This window comes from Lissotriton helveticus, chromosome 3_2 (genome assembly GCF_964261635.1).
Source record: "Lissotriton helveticus chromosome 3_2, aLisHel1.1, whole genome shotgun sequence".
Classification (NCBI taxonomy): Eukaryota; Metazoa; Chordata; class Amphibia; order Caudata; family Salamandridae; genus Lissotriton; species Lissotriton helveticus.
In genome coordinates, this window is record NC_136062.1 from 498,914,857 (window position 1) to 498,926,887 (window position 12,031).

Here is a 12,031-nt window from a genome sequence, read left to right on the forward strand (position 1 = left end):
AGGAGGGTGGTGGTGTCGTTGTCGTCTTTCTTTTCCAGGTGGAAGTTGAGGTCTCCCAGTAGGATGTAGTTTTCGGAAGCGAGGGCATGTGGGCTGATGAAGTCAGTGATGTCTTCGCTGAATTGTTTACGGGTTCCTGGTGGTCTGTAGATGAGGGTGCCTCTAAGTGTGGTCCTGTGGTTGGTGTGGATCTGAAAGTGGAAGTGTTCGGCGGTTGTAAGGTTATCGTCGGAGCTGGTCGTGATTCTGATGGTGTTCTTATGGACGATGGCGATGCCTCCTCCTGTTTGGTTGTTGCGGTCTTTTCGGATGATCTTGTATCCGTCTGGGATGGCTATGGCGATGTCGGGTGCTGAAGAGGCGTTCCATCCAGGTTTCTGTAAGGAAGGCGACGTCCGGGGATGTAGTGTCGAGTAGGTTCCAGAGTTCGATGGCGTGTTTGTGGGCCGAGCGGGTGTTGAGCAGGATGCACTTTAGATGGTTAGTGTCTGAGCTCTGTTTGGAGTTTGTGGATTTGGTGTGGGTCCTGGTACAGTCGAACTTGCAGGAGTGGCAGGCGAAGGGTCCATGGGTGTGTCCTGGGGCGGCTTGGTGGCAGTTTAGTGGGCGGCCGGGGTTAAGGGCTAGGAGGGTGGCGAAGTCGTACGTTATGCGGGAGGAGAGGGGATTGCGGGGACCAGGGGGTTTGGTGCTGGGCGCGGTCCAGGCGCGGACGGGTGTAGACGGGCTTACCTTTGGCGCGCATGGGGCGCGGTCGCTGCGCGTGAACGCTGCGCGTAGGTGCAACTGACATAAGAGGATGGGGGGGCGGAGCGTGGGAGGGGCAGCTGGGAGGCGGGAGCGGGGAGGAGACACGGGCCACGAGTGAAGACAAAATCAAAATTGAGTTTGAGTTTGAGTTGGGATTTATAAAGCGCGTAGCTACCCTCGGGCATCCCAGCGCTGACAAGACCTTATATCCAGGTCTTGTCAAGATACAAAATGGCACTAGAGTAAGCGAAACTGTGGCACAATATCGGAAAACAATAATAATGAGGTTTGATTGAAATCACAGCAATGCAGCGCAACTGGGCTCTGAAATAATTATAAGAAAACAAAACAGGCTTAATTTCAATCACCGCAATGCAGCGCAGCTGGGCTCAATATAATATCAACAAAACGATACCAAGCGCTATGTAATTGTTAAAGCGCTCTGGAACTCACTTCCCCTATTTCTCCGTGCCACCACTGGTTAACCGGATCTTCACAGCTGACCTCAAATCGCTCCTCTTTCAAAGATACTTTCAGAACTAATACTGTCATGCACAGGCCCCTCTTGGAAGTTCACTCATTGTAAATTTGTATTTTTTTTATTTTTTTTTATTTATCTACTTTTTTCTTCTGTACATTCCTCTCTCCTGCCTGCTTTCTTGGAATTTGTGTTTATGTAATCTTCATTTTTAGTTTGTAATGTTGTATTACGTTTCCACTGTAACGTAACTGGCTCTATTGTACAGCGCTCTGACACCTTCGGGTAATGTCCGCGCTTTATGAAATGCACTAAATAAATAAAAATTTAAACGAGCGCCCAATCCAAGATGGCGTCACTTCCTGTCTTTAAAAGAGCACCCGATCCAAGATGGCGTTTTGGCGACAGATACAATGAGATCCCAATCCAAGATGGCTCCGCACACCCCGCTATGAAAGAGAAGACGCCTGTGTGACGCAGCCTGTTCCAAAATGGACCCCACTGTGGTGAGCTGAGTTGGTCCGTCTTCTATGTCCACGGAGGGTCGGCGCATAAGTCCCTGTTATCTTATCGCCGACGTCACTCGGTGGAGGGAAAACTCAAAGCGTGCTTGGCGCGAGGCGGGGGCTCCCGGCATGCAGCGCGGCGGCAAGATGGCGGCCTCGGCGGTGCTGGAGCGAAGCTTCACGGAGCTGAGCGGGGCCGAGCGCGAGACCCGCCGGAAGCACCGCGAGATCAGCGTGCGCGCGGGTGAGACTGAGGAGGGGGCGGGGCCACCCGGGGGTGGGGGAGGGAGAGGTACCCCAGGGGAGGGGGGAGAACACCTGAGGGTATCACATGTGTCAGTGCTGACCCCCCTCCTGTCACTGCTGACCCCCCTCCTGTCACTGCTGACCCCCCTCCTGTCACTGACCCCCCTCCTGTCACTGACCCCCCTCCTGTCACTGCTGACCCCCCCTCCTGTCACTGCTGACCCCCCCTCCTGTCACTGCTGACCCCCTCCTGTCACTGCTGACCCCCCTCCTGTCACTACTGACCCCCCTCCTGTCACTGCTGACCCCCCCTCCTGTCACTGCTGACCCCCCCTCCTGTCACTGCTGACCCCCTCCTGTCACTGCTGACCCCCCTCCTGTCACTACTGACCCCCCTCCTGTCAGTGCTGACCCCCCCTCCTGTCAGTGCTGACCCCCCCTCCTGTCACTGCTGACCCCCCCTCCTGTCACTGCTGACCCCCCCTCCTGTCACTACTGACCCCCCTCCTGTCACTGCTGACCCCCTCCTGTCACTGCTGACCCCCCTCCTGTCACTACTGACCCCCCTCCTGTCACTGACCCCCCTCCTGTCACTGACCCCCCTCCTGTCACTGACCCCCCTCCTGTCACTGACCCCCCTCCTGTCACTGCTGACCCCCCCTCCTGTCACTGCTGACCCCCCCTCCTGTCACTACTGACCCCCCTCCTGTCACTGCTGACCCCCTCCTGTCACTGCTGACCCCCCTCCTGTCACTACTGACCCCCCTCCTGTCACTACTGACCCCCCTCCTGTCACTACTGACCCCCCTCCTGTCACTGACCCCCCTCCTGTCACTGACCCCCCTCCTGTCACTGACCCCCCTCCTGTCACTGACCCCCCTCCTGTCACTGACCCCCCTCCTGTCACTGACCCCCCTCCTGTCACTGACCCCCCTCCTGTCACTGACCCCCCTCCTGTCACTGACCCCCCTCCTGTCACTGACCCCCCTCCTGTCACTGACCCCCCTCCTGTCACTGCTGACCCCCCCTCCTGTCACTGACCCCCCTCCTGTCACTGACCCCCCTCCTGTCACTGCTGACCCCCCCTCCTGTCACAGCTGAGCCCCCTCCAGTCACTGCTGACCCCTCCTGTCACTGCTGACCCCCCTCCTGTCACTGCTGACCCCCCTCCTGTCACTGCTGACCCCCCTCCTGTCACTGCTGACCCCCCTCCTGTCACTGCTGACCCCCCTCCTGTCACTGCTGACCCCCCTCCTGTCACTGCTGACCCCCCTCCTGTCACTGCTGACCCCCCCTCCTGTCACTGCTGACCCCCCCTCCTGTCACTGCTGACCCCCCTCCTGTCACTGCTGACCCCCCTCCTGTCACTGACCCCCCTCCTGTCACTGACCCCCCTCCTGTCACTGCTGACCCCCCCTCCTGTCACTGCTGACCCCCCCTCCTGTCACTGCTGACCCCCCCTCCTGTCACTACTGACCCCCCTCCTGTCACTGCTGACCCCCCCTCCTGTCACTACTGACCCCCCTCCTGTCACTGCTGACCCCCCTCCTGTCACTGCTGACCCCCCTCCTGTCACTGCTGACCCCCCTCCTGTCACTGCTGACCCCCCTCCTGTCACTGCTGACCCCCCTCCTGTCACTGCTGACCCCCCCTCCTGTCACTGCTGACCCCCCCTCCTGTCACTGCTGACCCCCCTCCTGTCACTGCTGACCCCCCTCCTGTCGCTGCTGACCCCCCTCCTGTCGCTGCTGACCCCCCCTCCTGTCACTGCTGACCCCCCCTCCTGTCACTGCTGACCCCCCCTCCTGTCACTGCTGACCCCCCCTCCTGTCACTGCTGACCCCCCCTCCTGTCACTGCTGACCCCCCTCCTGTCACTGCTGACCCCCCTCCTGTCACTGCTGACCCCCCTCCTGTCACTGCTGACCCCCCTCCTGTCACTGCTGACCCCCCTCCTGTCACTGCTGACCCCCCCTCCTGTCACTGCTGACCCCCCCTCCTGTCACTGCTGACCCCCCCTCCTGTCACTGCTGACCCCCCTCCTGTCACTGCTGACCCCCCCTCCTGTCACTGCTGACCCCCCCTCCTGTCACTGCTGACCCCCCCTCCTGTCACTGACCCCCCCTCCTGTCACTGACCCCCCCTCCTGTCACTGCTGACCCCCCTCCTGTCACTGCTGACCCCCCTCCTGTCACTGCTGACCCCCCTCCTGTCACTGCTGACCCCCCCTCCTGTCACTGCTGACCCCCCTCCTGTCACTGCGGACCCCCCTCCTGTCACTGCGGACCCCCCCTCCTGTCACTGCGGACCCCCCCTCCTGTCACTGCTGACCCCCCCTCCTGTCACTGCTGACCCCCCCTCCTGTCACTGCTGACCCCCCCTCCTGTCACTGCTGACCCCCCCTCCTGTCACTGCTGACCCCCCCTCCTGTCACTGACCCCCCCTCCTGTCACTGCTGACCCCCCTCCTGTCACTGCTGACCCCCCTCCTGTCACTGCTGACCCCCCTCCTGTCACTGCTGACCCCCCTCCTGTCACTGCTGACCCCCCTCCTGTCACTGCTGACCCCCCTCCTGTCACTGCTGACCCCCCTCCTGTCACTGCTGACCCCCCCTCCTGTCACTGCTGACCCCCCCTCCTGTCACTGCTGACCCCCCTCCTGTCACTGCTGACCCCCCTCCTGTCACTGCTGACCCCCCTCCTGTCACTGCGGACCCCCCCTCCTGTCACTGCGGACCCCCCCTCCTGTCACTGCTGACCCCCCCTCCTGTCACTGCTGACCCCCCCTCCTGTCACTGCTGACCCCCCCTCCTGTCACTGCTGACCCCCCCTCCTGTCACTGCTGACCCCCCCTCCTGTCAGTGCTGACCCCCCCTCCTGTCAGTGCTGACCCCCCCTCCTGCTGTCAGTGCTGACCCCCCCTCCTGCTGTCAGTGCTGACCCCCCCTCCTGCTGTCAGTGCTGACCCCCCCTCCTGCTGTCAGTGCTGACCCCCCCTCCTGCTGTCAGTGCTGACCCCCCTCCTGCTGTCAGTGCTGACCCCCCTCCTGCTGTCAGTGCTGACCCCCCTCCTGCTGTCAGTGCTGACTCCCCTCCTGCTGTCAGTGCTGACTCCCCTCCTCTCAGTGCTGACCCCCTTCTCCTCTCAGTGCTGACCCCCTTCTCCTCTCAGTGCTGACCCCCTTCTCCTCTCAGTGCTGACCCCCTTCTCCTCTCAGTGCTGACCCCCTTCTCCTCTCAGTGCTGACCCCCTTCTCCTGTCAGTGCTGACCCCCTTCTCCTGTCAGTGCTGACCCCCTTCTCCTGTCAGTGCTGACCCCCTTCTCCTACCCTCTCCTGTCACTGCTGGCTCGTGGAAGGTGATTCGGGGTCCTGTTCACTGCAGTGGGGAGTGGATCAGGGCCAGGACGCAGGGGATACCAGCGGTTTGATATGGTGACATTGTGCCTTGGTTCGGGCATTCTTTGGTACCATCGCTTGCAGTGACGCAGCGTTAGACTTGCTATGCGCGTGCATCTGCTGGGGCAGCACGTGCCCCACATCTGTGGCGTGTGGCGTGACCCTGAAAGGGAGCGTGCCAATCCTCGCGGCCTCAGCAAAGTCGGTGGCAGGGTTACCCTTCGCACCATATGGGTGCTGGTATTGTTGTAATAAGAGCATCGCTCCATCTATGCACACTGTACAATCAAACGGGTTGTGTGCAAGCAAATGAGAAAACAAAGTCTCCATGTTGAGTTTCATTTAAACTAGACCATGTAAAGAAAGAAGGTCAGGCAGAAATCTAGAGAAACAAAGTTGATATGAAAAATGTAATTAAAATTGAAAGATGAAATAAAGATGGAAAGAAAACAGATGGGAAATGAAGTTATGTAGTAAAAGCAAACTGAAGTTGATATTGTAAAAATATTAAGCGGTATTAACTCAGACAGAAATAAAGGATCCGATATAAATACAAAAAAATAGAAAGAAGGAAGCAAAAATGGAAATACAAAATGAAATGCAGAAGAAAACAAGCAAGATGCACAAACCAAAGGAAAACAGTCCAGCGCGGCAGTTAAAGTGAAAGCGACCGCGCTGTGTTTAATTAGTAACCTGAACTACGACGAGGAATGCAGCTGCTACCCTGCGCGCCGCTGCTCGCTCCCGAGAGCAAAACGCCGTGAGAGTAGCACAGTGGAACAGAGGTGGGACATGCACCAGCCTTTGGCCATGTGCATGCTTTCATTATTGAAAGACACACGCAAAGGCCAATCCAATGTGTGGGAGGAGTCAGACCAAAAAAATGAAAAGGGAGGTCTCCTCACAATCCGTTAGGGGACGAGGAGAAAAGCAAACGTAACAAATGACAAGAAGTCCCTAGTTGGCCTATAGATCAGGCAGAGAGGGAGATTCCTCAGTAAGAATGACAAGGGGTGGAGGGGAGTCAGACCCACACAGAGAAGTTTAGAGTGCTCACAAGAAGCCTCCCATAGAGCAGCGCATGCGCGCTGCCCTAGGCTCGACCTAAAAAAAAACAGGATCAAGATGGCTGGAGAGTCCTGGTTGATGACGTATACCCAAGTGGGTTGTAGGCACAAGCAAGTAATTTACATCAATCTTCAGGGCTACAAATGTCACAGGTGTAGCCACATGGAAGGTGTCTCTATCTGTGGCAGTGTTAAGCCCCCCCTTGCAGCCCTGCTTCCCACTGCAATAGCTTTTCTTATAAAGAAAATAGAAATGCATCACAGCTCCTTCTGCCCTTTTAGTCCATAACCAAAGTGCCAGGGTATCTGTATTTCTCTATTTTCGGATTCCCAAGCCACGGCAATGCACATCTAATACCAAGCTTCCACTTATTTCCAAACCGTACTGTGGTTCTGCAAGTGGATGTTTCACCAACTTCTGCGTCCTCTGTGTCTTCTGTCTCTGGACTAGAAACTACTTCAAGTTACTTGACCTGTGCGCCTGGTGGCAGTGCCCAGGTTTTTCAAGCCATGTTGTATGTTTTATTGGGAGGGATTCAGAGAAGAGGTGAGGAGTGCCAGGGAGGTGACCTGAAAGAGGTATGAAGGTCTGGAATGGGTTGTGTGTGTGTGACTGCACCCAAACACGTGTTGTGAAGGTGTTGCTAAGTGTGTTTTGGGGAAGAACTGGTGTGCGGTTAGACTAGGGTGCTGTGGGTAGCAAGAAGCAGGTGTGTGGAATTTATTAAAATATCTACTTGTCCATGGGGCAGGTTGCTTCATAAATCTACTTGTCCTGTAACAAAATCCACTTGTCCCTTTGGTGCCATGTTGTGCGGCGATAAATTATGGCTGCAATCTTATTATATAAGAGTTCTTATATAGCCTCTCTGATTATGCCATCGGTCATACCATAGTAGTGTTTAAATACTAGCAATCCCTTTATGTTGCTACGTTTCCGCAGATCTACATACTGGGACTGAAGGTAGGGGTCAAAAATAGTTCCAGGGTTGGAATGTCCTTTTGAGTCTGTGCAAACCTACTAACTTGCATGTTTTAAGGGTTTTCAACAACTCTTCTCTAATCTTTTCCAATACTGAGAAATGTTGGAAATGTACTCCTGACAATGGCAGACGTAAACCTTCTTCCAGTGTTGGGGATACAAGTGGTTGGAGGGAAAATAAACTTGCAAACACTAAGGTTTTCGCATGAGCAAATCTACACATGCATATTTGCTCATGATAAAATGCAGTTGACAAATATTTTCTAGGAGTGCTATGTCTTGCCCTACTGCTGTAAATTCTTGTGAATTCACGAAAGCCATATAGCTGCCCTTAATGCAAGGACATATACCAAGGGTGCACTTTTGAGATTTTCTTTAATAATTGGGCCCCTAATTTGGTTGGTCGTTAACCTTGACCTTTAGTGTTTATTAAAATTCTCTCTCTGTATCGGCTGGATTCACGGTGAGTGACAGCATTCTGCTCTTTCACAAGGAGCATATCGGCACAAAAAGTAGTTTAGTTCAGTGCCAGTAACTAATGTGGCAGTGTGTGCTTTTTTGAGACCAAAAACTATTTTTGCTTTTGCCAATGTTTGTTATAATGATGAGGGTCGGGCAGCTCTCACATCAATAAGGTTTTACAAAAACCATGCCAAAACAAGTCGCGCATTGCCAAAACTAAAAAGCTGACCTCCATTTCAGACCTACTTGCTTTGCCAATGCTTGTTGATTTTTATGTTTCCCTAAATCTTATTGAAACTGGTTATACTGATTTTCTAATATGAATATTTTGGGGGAATACTAGCAAGCATCAACACAATTAACTAAATGATGCTGCAAAGAAATGGTAACTGAAATTTTACAGTAGTTTAGCAAAAAAATGTTTTTCCTACTTTCATTTTTTTAGGATCATTTTATATTGAAAGTAAAGAATCATTAATCTTGCTTTCAAGCCTCTACAAATATTTGCACCTAATCAGAGAGCATTCTGGGAGCATTACGCATAACCTCATATTGCTAAACTTTGAAAGCGTGTGACCACATTTTTATACTGGAAGTATAAAAATATTGCAGTCAGATCTTGCATTTACTGAGAGCGCTCAGCCTAATAAAGGATCTCAATTAATGAACCATAAATACAAGTTTGAACAGCATTAACATATGCACACAAATATTAACTGAACTGCAGGCAGTGCCCTTCCCTGATCCTTAATGTGGTACTGCAAACTGGCAGCCAAAGGGTTTGTGCTGCAGGCGGTTGGCCCTGCTTGTCCCAAGGACAAAATGCACATTAAAACTTGTTGCCCTTGACCCCAAACAATATGTCCTGGGCGTCGGGCTATAGGAATTCCACATCCCTGAAGAAGCTAGGTTGTGTGGTGGGCACCAGAGGTGATGAAAGCATACAGTAAGGTCCTAAAGGTATGAAAGGAGCTCTCTGTGCTTGACGATGAAGCGCGAGCTTCATGTGTGGTGTCTGGGGTAGAGAGGTATTCTTTTGGAGTGACCACGAACGGGAAGGGGAGGGGCACTGAGGGCTGAAGTCATCTGAGAGTAGCTTGGGATGATGGAAGTTTTAAAGCGCTCTTGAGCAGGTTCCTTGAAAGAGAAGCCATGGAACTGGTGTGAGAAGGTCCCTGCGATGCAGTGGTGATGTATGAGAAGATGTATGCATAACTACTATGTTACAATGACCAATTATTGTTTCAGTTAACACGTTGGGTACCTGAAGGCTTTACTACGAAATACTACAACGAGAAGTCCCACCTAGTATCTGCTATGTGGCAGCAACTCAATATATGAGTAAAGAAACCTTATGTTTCAGATTTTCTAATGATTATCAAAGTAACCAATAGGCCATCATGGAGGCAGGAGGTTCAGGAAATACAGTATCAGTGCACATACAAATAAGTTTCGTGAGGGGAGTTCTATGTCAAGCAAGTATGACCACATGTAAGTTCTTCTTAAAAAATTTAGTCTTCTTTATTGATAAAAAACATAAGAGGGATAGCCTCAGTTAGAGAAACAATATACACTATTACAGCATAAATAAAAACATGTTAAAATTTTACACAGATATCATAGAAAAACCAAAAAAAGTCGACGCGACGTTTCGGTGCTTGCATGAAGATATGCCACCTTCTTCAGGACGGTTAATCTATTGAAAAAACATTTATACACATTTAATACATAGACTCCACTTAGACCTCACATAATTTCAAAACACATCAATACTTAGATACACATCAATACTTAGATACAGTGCAACTGATACATTCTCTGCTAATTCCAGAGTGTATATTATTCTAAGCTTTCTAACAATAGGACTCAAAAATTGAGTTTTTGTGAATTATATTTGCTACACATTTTCAAACTTTTCTGACATTTGTGAGTGTAACTTTCCTCAGACCTGTTCTTTAAGCGCTAATACATCATACAGAAATGGACTATTGACATACCTTGTTAATTAAAAACAAATGTTGTTCTAGTAAGAGATCCCTCCGTTTGCTTTCTGGAAAAATGCTCTTATGGCTTCCACTTTGTATGATTAAAAGTGACACCTAGATTGAGACAATATATACACTTTATAATGTTTATCACATCCTCCAGATTGATAGTGCTCTCGTCTAATATCGTGTTTGAGTGATGCTGTCTCATACCTGTTATTAAAAATCAGGGCTGGCAGTGAAGCTGTATGGGGGATGGCCACCGTATCTTTTTCTTACTGATAGAACTTTCCCAGTGAGATTACCTGAACAGAAATACACGCCTTTGTTCAAGAAAAATTTGACATTAATTGTCTTCATGAATACCAAAAGAATATCTCTATTGGCGGAATTCTGTCTAGAGGGAATAATGTGTCTAGACAGAATTCCGCCAATTACAAAAGGCATTTCTCGGCGATAAAAGTATAAATGTACAGTAATGCCTGCCGTCCCTCCAAAGATAGAAGTCCCCATGTTTTAAATACGGCGACTAAAGAGGTAATAATCTCTATGAAGATATTCTTTTGGTATTCATGAAGACAATTAATGTCAAATTTTTCTTGAACAAAGGCGTGTATTTCTGTTCAGGTAATCTCACTGGGAAAGTTCTATCAGTAAGAAAAAGATACGGTGGCCATCCCCCATACAGCTTCACTGCCAGCCCTGATTTTTAATAACAGGTATGAGACAGCATCACTCAAACACAATATTAGACGAGAGCACTATCAATCTGGAGGATGTGATAAACATTATAAAGTGTATATATTGTCTCAATCTAGGTGTCACTTTTAATCATACAAAGTGGAAGCCATAAGAGCATTTTTCCAGAAAGCAAACGGAGGGATTTCTTACTAGAACAACATTTGTTTTTAATTAACAAGGTATGTCAATAGTCCATTTCTGTATGATGTATTAGCGCTTAAAGAACAGGTCTGAGGAAAGTTACACTCACAAATGTCAGAAAAGTTTGAAAATGTGTAGCAAATATAATTCACAAAAACTCAATTTTTGAGTCCTATTGTTAGAAAGCTTAGAATAATATACACTCTGGAATTAGCAGAGAATGTATCAGTTGCACTGTATCTAAGTATTGATGTGTATCTAAGTATTGATGTGTTTTGAAATTATGTGAGGTCTAAGTGGAGTCTATGTATTAAATGTGTATAAATGTTTTTTCAATAGATTAACCGTCCTGAAGAAGGTGGCATATCTTCATGCAAGCACCGAAACGCCGCGTCGACTTTTTTTGGTTTTTCTATGATATCTGTGTAAAATTTTAACATGTTTTTATTTATGCTGTAATAGTGTATATTGTTTCTCTAACTGAGGCTATCCCTCTTATGTTTTTTATCAATAAAGAAGACTAAATGTTTTAAGAAGAACTTACATGTGGTCATACTTGCTTGACATAGAACTCCCCTCACGAAACTTATTTGTATGTGCACTGATACTGTATTTCCTGAACCTCCTGCCTCCATGATGGCCTATTGGTTACTTTGATAATCATTAGAAAATCTGAAACATAAGGTTTCTTTACTCATATATTGAGTTGCTGCCACATAGCAGATACTAGGTGGGACTTCTCGTTGTAGTAAACTTGTAAACCCCGTCCCAGACAGGATTAAGGGGGAACTCCCTGTTTTGTTTTTGATTTACTATGAAATACTGCATTTTTCTATCTTGTTTTGTCTGGTGACCTGCACGTACAAACATAGCTGTTTACCATTTCCCTGCCAGCTCTCGAACACTGGGGAATTTCCTCTTTGTATTTTTTTTGTTCTATTTCTGTTATGAAAAACTGTTGCATTGCTATTGCAGCAAAGACCAGTGTAATTTTTCAACCTGTAACCAGAATGTCTCAATGTTTGTGCATCACAACTATGTGCAGATTGCTGCCTGATCGTTCATCGGCAAGAGGAGCTGAAATTGTTTGTTCTTCTCCAGTCCTTTCCTGGAGTCTGTTACCAGTCTGTCCTTTACATGCACTTGTAGGTCTGTGTTTGTGCCTTTCCTCTGCTAACTACGACTCATGATCAGCTTCCAAGTCTACTTTTCTTGGTTCATCTCCTATTCACGTTTCTATTTCCACTTTAAATGATTAGACTATGCTTGATTTATC

At 49.5% G+C, this 12,031-nt stretch overlaps 1 protein-coding gene across 1 annotated transcript in view; it reads left to right on the top strand.

Annotated features, from left to right (window-relative positions):
- The first annotated feature begins 1,801 nt into the window (after positions 1 to 1,801).
- The window catches only part of NUP160 (nucleoporin 160), a 289,550-nt gene continuing 279,320 nt past the window's right edge, over positions 1,802 to 12,031 (top strand). The window contains exon 1 of the mRNA XM_078684503.1: positions 1,802 to 1,978. Within this exon, the coding sequence (XP_078540629.1) occupies positions 1,864 to 1,978 (115 nt within the window). The 5' untranslated portion in view covers positions 1,802 to 1,863. The remainder of the gene's footprint in view (positions 1,979 to 12,031) is intronic.